Here is a 14,989-nt window from a genome sequence, read left to right on the forward strand (position 1 = left end):
TCTTTCAAGCTTTACGGATGAAAATAGAAGCGATGAGAGTGCGAAATTGTTTTAATAGAAATTAACTATTTAGTTATTTATAGTTTTTAACTTATTAAAGATTCATCAAAATAATAATTTTGGTCAATATGATATTACGAAAGTTCATGATATAAACTTATATTTATCAATGGGGGTATAATAGTTAATTGTTAAAAATGAGAATTTAAAATGATAATAAAATACTAAAAAGGAAGGATTTAGGCACATATTTTGAAAAGTATACGAAGGTTAAATATAAATTAGAAAATATGTTGGATAAAGTTATATATATATATATATATATATATATATATATATATATATATATATATATAGGGTTAGGTTCAAATGTTCCTAACATTTATTGTGTACTCATAAGCATAAATCTGGACCAACAGAAGGAATAAAATACATGGTCATGATATGAGAGTCTATGATATCACAATAGGATAACATATACCATATAATCATAAAAATTTCAACATAAGAGCATTTTGGTCAATTAACCTATATTAATAAAGGAAATTTTCGGATTTTAAGGGATAATTAATTCCCTTTTTTTTTTTAAATTTGAATATTTTAAATTATTTCAAATTTAAAAATCCGATTTTATTCTGTCACAAAATGCCAACCATAAACATCTAAAGATATTTTCAAATTTATTCTTGCAGAATATATTTCTAATGCATATATTTTTGATAATTAACCTGATTTAAGAATTCTACATATTATTCATATACATCTAAGTTAGAATGAGGGTCTATGATTTTATTCATAATATACATCCGAAATTAACTAGAAATTCATACATATTCTTACAAACTAATAGTTTTATATACATTTTAATATAGTTATACATATTCTAACAGAATATCATAAAAAATGAATAAAATTCTAAAAAATAACATTCTTGAATATACAATTTTTGAACAAATAAACTTGATCTTCTTCAATGGTCCAGCTAATCCACTTGATTCCAACTATTTTTACGAAAATGTGATGAATTATCATAAAAATATAATTCTTTGCAAATATACTTGTTGTTGAGCTCGATTCCAAATCTTTCTTTTGTATGATCAATATTGAATTTCTTCTCCATGTCATTCTGAAAGAATAAGATGTATTACTCGTTAGTATTATCAGTTAAGCAAATATACTTATTGTTAACAAACATTTTCAAAGACATTCTAACAGAATGCATTTATACAAATAAATTCTAACAGAATACATTACAAAATGCATTTAAATCATAGTCTTTTCTTCCATATGTATAAACATTCTAAAACATGTATACATGTATTCTGTCAGCATTACTAGCAACACATGTTTTATGTAATATTTATATTCTCATAGAATGAACAGATGTTTGCATTCTGATATGAAGAAAAATCCTAACTTAACTGTTTTCATGAAAATTCTGACAGAATGCCATTGGGATCCACTTGCTTTAAATAGTCAACAATATTGAACAATTAAAACTCTTTCTTTAACTTTATTTCAATACATATGATTCATTTCCGATCACAAAAAACCACCACTTTAGTAATTCTGACAGAATGCGTACCACTATTTTCTAGTTCTAGTAAAATAGTAAACAACCACTACAAGAAATCAAGGCATTAGCGGCGACACAATTAGCGGCGACAAAAGCTTTTAGCGGCAATGTAATATTATTTCGCCGCTAAAAGCCTTTGTCGCCGCTAATTGTGTCGCTGCTAATGCCTTGTTGCCTGAATCCGCGTTATCCCCTTCTGGTAAACCTTAGCCGTCCGATCAAGTATATAATCCAACGGTTGGGGCCTCGTTTTCGCGCAAAAGCAATACCGACGACAATTTGTCGTTGCTAAAGGTCGAAAATAGTCGCCGCTAAAGCTCGAAAAAAAGACGCGGCATAAGTTCCCTCATTAGTTGTCGCCGCTAAAGGCTAATTGTCACCGCTATTGATGTCGCCGCTAAAGGTCGACGCAAATAACAACCCCTTTCTGCTTTCACAGCTTTCATTTGTCTGTGTTTTTATCCATTCTCTTCGAAGATTTTTGCTCAATCGAGTTTCCCAGAGGCTAGAAGACATATCGACGATGCTAGAAGACATTTCGATTTCCTCTGTGGTTTGTGTTTTCGTCCCTCATTTTACCTTTTCCTTCTCTTTTAATGTCGATTTCTACTTGTATTTTTGATTAATTGCACAAAATTGTTTCATCATAGATTCTTCTCCACTGTTGCAACATTGAAGACTATGTGTGCATTTTTGTGTGTGTTTTGTGTATATATATATATATATATATATATATATATATATATATATATATGTGTGTGTGTGTGTGTGTATTTCATATATGTGCATGTATAAAATGTACGTATATATGTGTATAATGTATGTATATATGTATTTGTATGCAATTTGGATTGTGTTGATGTTGTTTAATGTGTATAAAAAGTATGTATATATGTGTATAATGTATGTATGTATGTATTTATAAACAATTTGGAGTGTGTTGATGGTTGTTTTATGTTTATAAAAGGTATGCATATATGTGTATAATGTATGTATGTGTGTATTGTATGCAATTTGGAGTGTGTTGATGGTTGTTTTATGTGTATAAAAAGTATGCATATGTGTATAATGTATATATGTGTGTGTTTGTATGCAATTTGGAGTGTATTTGTATGCAATGTGTAAACTACAATGTCATAATGGAAAAAAGTAGCAAAAAACAAGTAGGATGTTATTATTGAAACTGTTATTTAAAGTAAATTACTATGATAGTTCCTATGTAATGTGTATTTGTCGATAAATTGGTAAATATTAGTTTGTTGGTCTGTTAGTTTGATTGTTGGTTTAATTTAGAAGGTTAATGTAGTTAGTTGGTTTGTTAATTTGATAGTTTGTTGATATATAAATAAATTGGTAATCGGTAGTTTTCTTATCATTTGGTAGTTTTTAGTTTGGTTTAAGTTAATAGGTTAAATTACAAGTTTATATGTTGTTATTTACTATGTAGTTGGAGAATCTTCTACCAATGTCCAACAATTCGGAGAATACTATGAAACTTATAGAAGGGAACGAGGGTAGCGGTGATGACGACACGTCGTACTAGTTTTTATCTTTTATTAGAGATTGTAGTACGACAAAAATTTATAGGAATTTTGTTATTTATTTTGGTGTATGTATGGTATTATAAAACTTGAATGTTATGTAATCGTTTTTCTGCATTTAACGTATCGGTTTTTCTGCATTTAACGTTGTTATGTATCGGTTTTTTGACAACTGAAAATGACTGCTTTTAAAAAAAAATTAAAAAAGCCAATAGCGGCGACATTATCATTAGCGGCGACGCGTATCATTAGCGGCAACGCGTATCATTAGCGGCGACAGTGAACATTAGCGGCAACTTTTTGAGCAATAGCGATAAATTAGTAGCGGCGACTCAATAGCAGGGACGTGTCGCCGGTAAAGGTATTAGCGGCGACTTTCGCGAGCAATAGCGGCGATTCTGCATATTTGTGTTAACACAAATATGGGGAATCCATTGCAATTTGCAAGAAAAATCCACAATTCCAATTTATGAAAAGTATGTCCAACCCATCTAAATTAATTTATGTAGTTCTGAAAAGAATAAGAAACAAAGAGAAGTTAATGTAAAAGATTATTAACTATTTTTTCATTGATGCATTTTATCGAACACATAGAGGTCACGACAGAATAATATCAGGTAGATTAGGTAGATTAGTGCCTGCTGTAAATGGAATATCTAACTTTTTTAGCATCAATGTTTCCATGTAAAAACAATCCAAATTCAACTTAGTAAATAATTTAAACAATGATTTAGCGATTTGAATATATACGTTTAGAATAGTGTATAAATACTTAACCATGTTTTGAGGTGATGTTGACCAATTTACATGTTCGATGCATGGGGCACCTCTTTAGATAAATATTAATTTATTTATTTTACTTATTAAAATTTATAAAATAATGACTTATTTATCAGTAAATGAGTCAAAAGTCCTAGAATCCCCAAATTAGAATGTGTGAAACGAACAAATAAGTATCAATTTTGATTCAAGTAACAGTAACATCACAACTTCTACAAAATACAAGGAAATAAAAACATATAGAAAACTAATTAATGTAGAGAAAGTTTGAATTGAAAAACTAACCAAAATGATGATATGTCGCCGCCAACTTGGGTAAGAACCAGATACATGAAACGTGTAAGGATTGTTCGTTTGTATATTCATCCAAGAAAAGAAAATAACATAAAAAGGAAACAAAATCAACTCTCACGTTTTGAATACGCGATGTGTAACAGCTCAAATTTTATATAGATACTAGTGAATTTAAACGGACCATGCTGAGCACGGCCCACAAAGGGTAATTTTGGAATTTTCAAAATGACGTGTAACGTATAGTCTTACAAGGTTTCAGATGAGTTAAGTTTCGTTTATTTACATGTGTGAGTGGTTTTATTCTATTTTTGTAGTGGTGTTGTGGTTTTTGTTTGTCTTGATGATGTATATTGAAGTATGGAACGATTTTGTGTAATTGTTGTCTTGTAATATATCTATTTTTTCCTGATATTTATATCGTTACATAGGTTATAACCAACTTATAAAGGGTATACGGTCATTTCTTTTGCTTGTAGTCTTTCGAAAATCTAAGTAGGTTGTTATTTTAAACATAAATTTTAAGTAGGTTGTTATTTTAAACATAAATTTTAAGCACTTGTATATTGCACATTAGTCTGTTATTTTATAAAATTGAAATTTTTTTCTAAACTATTTGATGATATTTGTATGTGATAGATAAAGTTTACATACTCCTAAAACATTTGATGATACTTGTCTACCTGACAATGTGCATACTTGTTTAGATATTGATATTAAAGATTCTACAAAAAAAGATAAAATGATGATAACCTTGGAACATTGACAAATCTAGATACAAGAGTGCACCTATATCAACGGAAATGTGTTTCTGAAAAGTTCATGGTACTTTCTAGAATTTAACGTCATTTGTATTTTATTGAAAATGTGTTAAATAGCATTGCACTTTGTTAAGATTCATTTTTTTTTTGTTGACTATTTCTGGTAGAACACATGCTATTTTTACAATTTTAAAACATAAATGGAATTATATTTATCAAGATTATCTATAATAGCATTGTACTCGGTAAAAAATCACTTTTTCTGAAGTTTTGAATGTTTCGAGAAATGGCATTATCTTGAATGGAATTTAACATCATAAATAACATAATACTAATAAAAAAATCTTGTAAAAGGCACTGTGCTTTGTCTAAATTCACACTTTTGGAATACTTTTACTGTTTCTAGAAAATTATGGTATCAATTCTATTGGTGGCAATAGAAAGATAAATAGGATATGAAATTATCAAGTTATAAGTCATCATAAAAGTTCCTCTACGGCTAAGCAGCCAAAAATGCTTCATTTGCCAAGTTTTTTGTAGCTCTTGTTGGACATTCATGAAACTGCAAAGTATCAGGTGGGACCAACTTCATTAAAATGATATGGTTAAATCCTCATGTACAATGCTAACTATTTAAAACCAAATGTGGATCCAACATAAATAACGTGACCAAAAATCCAAAGTACAATGCCTTGATAATAATAAATGAAATTTTAGTGAACAATACAACCGTTCTGCATTTCTTATTTCTTTATAATTGAATTCAACGAGTAACTTGTTCCATCTGCCATTGACCAAGCAAGAGTTGTTATTACTTCAAGATTCTAGATTATTAGAAACTCGCAAGTAGTTTTTTATAAATAATATTTATTAATTTAAATTCACATTTTTTATAAATTATAAATTAAACAGGAAAGCAAAGGGAAATGACGTTGGGAGAGGAGGGTAAAATAGTCATTTTACTTCAAGCAAGGACCAAAAGTGTTATAAAACCCCCAACAAGGACCAGAACTTTAAAAAGAATAAGGAATGATCACTTCTATAACCAATTCAACAAAAAAAAAATAACTATTATTTTGTGAAAGAGCTATTCCATTCCATCCATCAAAACAAACATTCAAATGGAATAGATCATTCCACTCCTTCCGTTATTTTATCATACAAAACACTACCAAAAACTTACCGCTCAAGAGATTTTACCTTTTTTTCATTATTCTATAGCTTCATATTCGTTACTTGGAGGGTACTTTGGTAAACTTGAGGGATCACAAGGTAGTTTCCTGGTTGTCAAGAATTGTATTAAACATAAAAATAATCTTCTGGCTCACAAACATCAATGAAAAGACAATGCGAGAACAAGACGGATTGGTTCATGCTACATACAAAGATAAGTTTAAGTACGTTGCTAATTTTTTGCGAGAAGATATAAGAAAAGACCACAATTTATCAAGAATAGAGAATATAAGTATGATTGTCACACAAAGTTGTCATGCAATGTTTTAATGGAAAGGTTCAATGGTGAACATGCAGATCTGCCAAGAATCAAACTTTCTTGCCTTTAGTTTTTTTTTTTTTTGCTGGTAGAACAACATTGTATTTATGATTTGCAATGTTTATTCAGTTTCTTTCATGTGTCTATAGATAAATTTAGTAAAAAGAATTAATGAAGTTCCACTTTGACTTGACAAAAATTCTTAATTTAGCTAATAAATTGTTGCAAAACCACCTTGTACTACTTGACTACATAACTCGACTCATAATAATACCTATGTTTTTATTGGATTATTTGCCAAACCAAGGGTCACGATTGAAAGTAACGTATCTCCGACGGATCACCGGTGGTTATCTTTAGCGATGTCGGTAATAGCGACGATAATGAGGTTTTGGCGGCGACATCAAGCGCGTCTACTCCGGTGTCGCCGCTATTGCTTATGTCGTCCCAAAAAGCGTCGTCCCTAATACTCCGAATTCTTATTGTGAGGTAAAATAACAAGCCAAGAGATTTAAGGTATGAATCGAACGAGCGACAAGCATAACATGTAGGAATACATGTTATGCAAATTGAAAGAACGACTTCCTGGTGGAAGGTATGATCTTAAGATAAGATAAGTTGATCATCATTCCTATGAAAGGATTGGTGATGAGAATGTAAGGATTATAGTTAAAGACGACAGTACATAGTGGACATACAAGGGGGTTAAAGCCCAAAGTACTCATAAGATAAAAGTATGATTAATAGAAAGGAAGCTGGACATAAAGTCTAAGAAGGCAATGAATAAGTGTAAAGGTTTTAAGTAAAAGATAAGCCTGATAAAGTAAGAACCGGAGTAGAGATACCTTGACACTCATTATGGAGAAGTTTAAGAAATGAATTTAATTATCTAAGTATAGATGCAAGGAAGATAGTAAACTATATAATTATAACAAGATAACCGACCTAGGATCATCTTTGATTGTGGATCTAAGAAATTATTTTAGGTGGTATAAACAGTAAAGGTTACTAATGAATTATTATAAAAAGAAAGTTGTAGTTCTTCTGGGAAGATTCTGTGGATATAAAGTTCATCAAATCATAATTTGTGTGAGAAAGTTGTGGCCGTTCATAAATTAAGCTGCTATTCGAGAGAAAGTCAGAAAATCGAAAAATCACAAAGCGCCTTTTAACGTCTTTTTCGCGTCTTACACATCATCATGCCATTCCAACAGTGGTAAACGTGTGATCCGAAGAAAGCCGGTTAACCGGTCAGAATGCAAGAAATTAAAATTATTATGACTTAAATGTAATAGAAAAATATATATACAGTGTCAAAATTGCAAAAAAAAAAAAAAAAGAAACGCTAATAACTTTTGTGTCATTTTCCTAAGAGCATTGGATGTGGGCAACAAGGTGCAACACCAAGTTGTGTCACTTCACATGCCACATAAGAAAATGGTGTTATAACACAAAGTGGGGAAATGAGCAACAATATGCAACACCAACTTTTTGAAAATAAATATTTTTATTTTTTGTATTTATTTTTTACTATTTTGTTTTTTTGTTTACTTTTTTTTGGCTTTTGTTTTTTTTTTCTTTTTGCGTTTTTTTAATAACTAATATATTTTTTTATAAAACATATAATTTTAAAAACAAAAAAATACATAATATTTTAAATCTAAAATTCTGATTACAATTAAAAAAACATAATTTTAAACCTAAATTAATAACTAAAATACCATTCTAATTACCACTAAAACCACACCAATCCTAATTAACCCAAATATTTTTTTCCTAATTTGTTCCTTCATCGCTTGTAGCACCGCTAGATCAGCAGGCGCTAAACCCTCATCGCTTGTCCGAAGAATTGACAACTGATGTGTCATTAGTTTCCTATCTTTTTGTTCCTGCTTCTCCCGTGCCTGCCTTTCCAGGAACTCCAAATGACCACGCTTCGACTCATTTTTTTGTTTTATTAATAAATTGTGCTCGTCGAATTTTGCTCTCATTTCCGCTGCATCTTTTGCTCTCGTCTCCACTTCCTCCGCATGTCTTGCAGCGTGCCTCGCTTTGTCGCGTCCAGGCGATCTTCGTGGTGGGGATATCTCTTGGATATCATCCGGGATCTCATCGTCATCGGTGTTTAGGTCGATGTTAGTCCGTGCGTCCGACGCGTCGACCGAGCTAAAATTGCGAGACCTTTTGGATTGAACCTCCGACGACATAGGCGTTTTATTCCACTTTGGATCCGTTTGCAACAATTCCCATGATTTTTCAAAGTCGAAAACATGACCCATTTCGACCCGATATTGTTCCTTAGCAGATTTGAACAAATCGAAGTCGTTGGTTCCGTTTTGTTGTTGCGCCTCAAGCCAGTTGTAAATACCGTTGAATTTGTTGCACCGCTTAGTTATCATACCCCATTTGCTGCTCAACATGTCATTGTTGCGATACAAATTTTTCTTTAAAATAGCGTTAAACTTGTCGAGCACCGCCCCCCCCCCCCCCAATAAGCTCATTTTTTCATTCCATTTCCGCAAAGTTCGTTTTTTGAAGTAGCACACCAAGCCGCCGTCAAAGCGTATTCCTCATCCGGTGTTCACCATTGTGGAACGTCTGCATTTTCTGTTTCTACCGCTATTGATTATCCTTTCCCTTTCCCTTTCTTGTTCCTACTACCTCCCGCTTCCGCTTCACCCGATTGTTGTGTTGTAGGCGATGGTTGGTTGGTTTGTTGTTGCATCGAAGCAAAAGAAGGGAAAAGATTTTATTGTAAATTTGAGTTTTGACGGCCTTGATTTTGTTGAAAGTAAGGTGAGTTGGGAAACTGTAGTGGTGGTGAAGCGGGGTTGAAAGCTGCGTTTTGGTATGAGATCTGTGATGAGCCTTGAGTCGATAAAAGGTTGAAATAACCTTCATAACCGGCAAACCCGACAGGCGAGGTTGTGTTTGGGTTTGATGATGGGGAGGTGTTTTGGTTTTGCTCCATTTATTTAGAAAGAAATAAGAATGTAGATAAGGTTTGAAAGGAAATGAGTATATATATATATATATATATATATATATATATATATATATATATATATATATATATATATATATACTATTTATGTTCTAAGTAGATCCTCTCTCTGTAGACATTCTTCTCTTACAGTGTTCGCTAGTTCTTTATGTTGTCAAATTGTTCCTCTGTTGGTATGTTGTAGACGTACTCCTAGGTCAAATTTTTCCAAACTTTGTGTAATCTTAATATCGACAGTGGTGGCAACTATTATATTTCAGTCAAAGATTATCATTGTCAAAAGTATACCTTGGAGCGGTAGCATTCAAATTGAGCAACTTTATCAAGGTCCCATCACTGTTTTGTCCTCAAAACATGAATCATAAGATGTGCTTAGACGATTATTCCTTTTCCCCCATCAATTTCATATCAGTCTCCATGAAAAGCTTCAATGTCCTAATCGACATAGGACGAATGAGTCTCCCATCGTGCCGATGACCATTGCTTCGAGAAAGCGATTCGTCTTAATCTTCCTTCTGACAGAGTCCTCACTAGTTTCAGTGATAAGTCTCTTCGAACCTTAGTATCATTTCATGTGTCGAAGGCTAGGAGCATCTACGAAAAGAATGCTATGCATTTCTGGCTCATGTTGTCAATGAGACGCAAGAAGTTAAAGACCTTGAGAGCATCTTCGAAGTCTGCAACTTTCCCAATGTCTTCCCCAAAGACATTCTAGGGATTTCTTCTGAGTGCCAAGTTGAATCTCGTATCGAATTGATCCTCGAAACTACCCTTATAGTCAAATCTCCATATCGTCAAGAGTCGAGGGAAATATGAGAATTACTCAGCCAGCCCGATGAGCTGAGCAACCAGGAGTTCGTAAACTTATTGTATGTGAACTTTATTGCGTTCAAATCTTTTTCTATTCTTTCTAGGACCACATCATGGGGATGTGGGTCGAATCAACGAGAGTCAGATAGCAAAACGGGAAACCTTAATGCATAGATAAACATTTAGGATACATCCAGAGGCAACCATCATCGCTCCACTACTAGAAAACAGACCTTTAATGACGCGCAATTTATGTCACGCAGTGATTTATGATACGCAAAAGCACGTGACCTGAAAATAATGTCAGCTCTCTAGAAATTTGAAGGATTTAGAACACGCATTCTTGCGTGCCCTAGAATAAGTGTTAGAAAAAAAAACACGGAGGGCACTTATTATAAAATATGCGTCATCTAAACATGTCGCTTTATATTTTTTAATGAAACACGCTCTTTGGTAATAAGCGGGAAAAAGAAAAACCCAAAAATTAGAAAAGCCCGCTTTCACTTCCCTCTTTACCCTAGCCCGCTTTCACTTCCCTCTTTACCCTAATCGGCGATACTTCTTTCCCCTTCCCACATCGACCGCTAACTACTCCCCTCACACTCCGACCACCACTTTGTGCTATTTCCTGGTCGTCGACCCTCCGCCAACGTCGCATCTTTTTCACACCTTCCTCTGCCATCGACCTATTAGCTCTTCAGGTAAAAGAAATTCTGACTGCTTTTTATACTTTCCTTTGAAGGGGTTGTAAGAGTAATGAATAAATAATGGATACTTTATATTTGCCTTTGAAGGGTTCATATGCTCGCCATCAACCTAAGCACGCACTTCCGCCTTCTCCTCCAACCCATCTCTCCTCTCCGCCACCGTCGCTGACCTACGCGCTGCCCATCAAGGAGACATGAGTTTGATCATTTTGACAGGAGGAATGCTAGGTTTGATTAAGTCGACGTCTTCTTCTCCTGTCTCAATTTTACACCTCAACTCTTCTTTTGCACGAATCTGCCATCGATACTAGGTTTGATTTTTTTTTATTTGCAGGTTTTCTTAGTAGACCATGTCTACTGCTACTCAAATTAAACATGTCGTATTCTTTTTATTACAAGAGGTGGTTTGTAAAATGGTGGTTGAAGGAGCACATAAGTTCAGAGCTACACAACCTCAGCTTGGTTTTTTGTTCTTCTTTCTTCTTTTGCTTCTGAGACATGATTTGATTGAACTTTTGTGCTCTACATTTTAATGCTATAATTTATGCTTTTGGTCAGGTTACTTTCATGTAGAATGGAATTAGATTATGGTTTATGTTGTGACTTTATTATGTTTAAAATCATTGTTTGTGCTTCATGCATGCCTAATTTAGATTCTAGGTATATGTTGTGCATATGAAAGGTCTCTTTTTTCTTCTTCTAATGGAGTTTCAAACTACACATAGGTTAAACTTAATTTAACTTTTGTTATTATATCGTTTCCCTTCATTTATATTATTGTTTATACAATTTTAAGTTTGAACTTAACCAATTATATCATCTTCTATGCAGGGTTCCTTCTTCTGGGTGCCTTTGGTTAGTGAGAACTTGTTATCTGTCATAGATGTGGCCCCACTCAGTTTAGTTAGAAGCTATATAGATGATTCTTCAATTGGTATGTCAAAATTTACTTACTTTATGTTTCTATTTGGCTTGTAAGTTGTAACTTCAAGTTGTTATGCTAACCATTGTTTCATATATTGACAACTATTTAAGAGTATCAAAGAAGATAGATTCTTGCTACAACTGTTGAAAGGTCTACGAACCAGTTGATTGCTTTAGTACCAAAAGAAATTCCAAGATTAACCCTTAGATTCTTTCCATTTTTCGATCCATCCCCTTTTCCACATAATACACCCCCTGCAGCTGTTGCAAATCCATTTCTTTTCACTGATGCTGAGTATGGGTAAGTTACAAGCTGTTAAAATCATTTTTGTTCATCATTGGTTTTCAAATTTGCATGTCATTTCCTAAAACAATATATTTTTTTATGGATGCCATAATTTATTGTCTTCTGTTCTTTCTGGATTTGTTTTAATTGGTTGATGTATGAAGGTTTTTAGCTCGTGGGTTAATGGAGTATAATACAAACATTTTCTACCCTACAAAACTCTACATCAGGCAAGTTTCTATTTTTCTTAATTTCTTTTTACTGTCAGTATCAAAAGTGATGATTTTTCTTATCATCGTATCGCCTCTCACATTGTGAGGGTTCATCAAAAGCATGAAAATGATGTTGCTCCTGCCTTCACCACTGTACAACTCAAGTGTTACATTTAAGTTGCCAACTCTAAAAAGCCAAAGGTCTGTCTGATTTTCTTATCATCTTATCATCTTATCTTTTCTAACATGTTGTAAATTTTAATGCAGCTAAGTGCAGAAGCAAGAAATTTTTTGGTTGATTCTTATGTTGCTCTTCCTAGAGGAGATACAACTCCAAGAAGTAGAGTTGCATATAGCATGACAGTTAGACAGTTAGAGGCTCTAATCAGACTTTTAGAGGCAATTTCCAGGTGTCACCTCGATGATGAGGTAAAGAAAAATTAACAGAAACCAGTTATGTGATGTCCTGTCTTGGTCTTTGCATCCTTTTGTAGCAAACAAACACCTTTTTAAGTGTTTTGCAATTTTTAATGATTTGCAGAGGAGTTTCTTGTTTCATCTTTTTAAGTGTTACAAAAAATTGTAATTTTTATCCTCTTGTCAAACATATACAAAATGTTTTCTCATGTCCTAGTTTCCTCTTTTGTGACTTATGTGCTAAGTTAGCTCCAAATTGTGTGTATTCTATTTCAGGTTCACCCTCGCCATGTTAAATTAGCAACAAGACTTCTAAAAATTTCAGTAATCAGGCATGTTTTGTTTATTAATTTTTGTAGAATAGTAATAGCTTGCAAACATATGTATCACTAATTATGTATGGAACCTGTAGTGTGGAGTCAACTGAGATTGATTTGACCGAGTTCCAAGAAGAGAATCAAGAAGAAGGCGATGTTGAACCTCAGATAGCAGATGTTGATGCAGGTTCCAATAACGACCAACCAGGTTGCTATTTTGCTCTAGAGAAGATGGCTACAAACTAGAAATGTTAGTTTACTTGAATTATGTTTATTTGAATATTAAATCATAAATTTACATTCTCACTGGAAAATATATGCTTGAATGTTGTTTAATTTGTCAACTTACTACTTAATTTCTCACTGTATGCAGGTTTTTCATGCAAGATAGATGGTGCAGAGGTAGTTTACCATCTTCTTGCAGCTGCTAAAGATAACTGTAATATGGAAACATGACTCTTTTAAAAACTACTTCTGATGATATAAAGTTGATCATATTATATCTTTTATCGGTGTTCTATGTGGTGTGAATATCAATTAAATTTTGACATTTTCTTTTGTTTTCTCAATAAAGTTCAAAACGGAAGACAAAAAGCTTGTGAAAGATCAAAATCTTCATAAGAATTTGATCTCTGATGAACGAACGAAAAGAAGTCAGCTGAAACTACAAATGGCTTTTGATGGGCAGGAAAGAGATATGAAGGTATGATCTATATTGTAATTCAGATTCTATCACTTTTATTATGTAATCTCTTAAGTCTTAATACCCATTATTCGTTATGCATGCAGAGATCTTGGGAGCCAAGTGATAAAGCTGATCTTCACTTTGTCTACAAAGATGTTGAAGGAGCATCAACTCAATGGGATGATATTCAAAGAAAACTCAGGAACTTACCTCCCAAACCCTCTGCCTTCAAACCCGATCCCTTCACTCCTGTAGAAGATGAAGATTCCAAACCTAAAACCAAATCTCGGATTGATAACAAGACAGAAGAACTCAAAGATTTAGAAGATGATCTTAATGATAGTTGTTTCCTCGAAGAATACAGGTACTTTCAACTCCCTCAATCCTAATCTCATTTTATGAGGATATTAAACTTCATGTGATATTTTCATGGTTTCATTTTCTTTTGTGTTCTTGAAGGAGAAAGAGGTTAGCAGAGATGAAGGAAACAGTGGAAGATTGAGCTCGGTAAGTTCAGGCAGCATCTATGGTGGCCCGGGCAACATCTATTTCAATATTGATTGTGTGAAAGTCATCTACTAAAGCAAGGTTGGTGTAAGAGTTGATGATGAGAACATTGTTCCAAGACCTTCACTAAGTTATGATGATGTCCCTTAATAGCAATGTAGTATTAGGTTATATAGTTAGCGATGATTATTTGTATTTGACATTTTAGTGCAATGAATTATCTTTCTTATTTATTGTATTTTATTTTGTATTTTGTATGACATTAACTTTTGTGCAATGGATTGTCTTTTTTGTATATGGTATTTTATTTTATATTATGAGACATGACAGGCAAATTTAATTTGAAAATTAGTAAAATAAATAATCTTTTTAAAAAATGAAAATAAAATTTACGATACGCATAAATGTGTGTCATCTTCATTTATGACATGGCCTTTCTTGACAGCGGTTTTAATGATACGCATTGCGTGTCGTAAATGCACGTTGTAAATGCGCGTCGTCTCTCGTTATGACAGGGCCTTCCTTGACGCGCATTTGCGCGTCGTCTGAGCGTTTTACGACGCGCAATGAGCGTCGTAAAAGGCCTTTTTTCTAGTAGTGCTCGCAAGCTTCTTTTCTTGACATGTAGCAGATCATGCCTCTAAAGAACGTAACCAACCCACCGGTACGACACCAATCC

General features: G+C 33.2%; 1 protein-coding gene across 1 annotated transcript; it reads right to left on the minus strand.

Moving 5' to 3' along the window:
* Positions 1–8,153: 8,153 nt before the first annotated feature.
* Positions 8,154–8,942, minus strand: LOC111913000 (uncharacterized). Its single transcript, XM_023908719.2, has one exon. It carries the CDS (start codon positions 8,940–8,942, stop codon positions 8,154–8,156), a length of 789 nt encoding a protein of 262 aa, XP_023764487.2.
* Between the last annotated feature and the right edge of the window lie 6,047 nt (positions 8,943–14,989).

The sequence above is a fragment of the Lactuca sativa genome, chromosome 2 (genome assembly GCF_002870075.4).
Source record: "Lactuca sativa cultivar Salinas chromosome 2, Lsat_Salinas_v11, whole genome shotgun sequence".
NCBI lineage: Eukaryota > Viridiplantae > Streptophyta > Magnoliopsida > Asterales > Asteraceae > Lactuca > Lactuca sativa.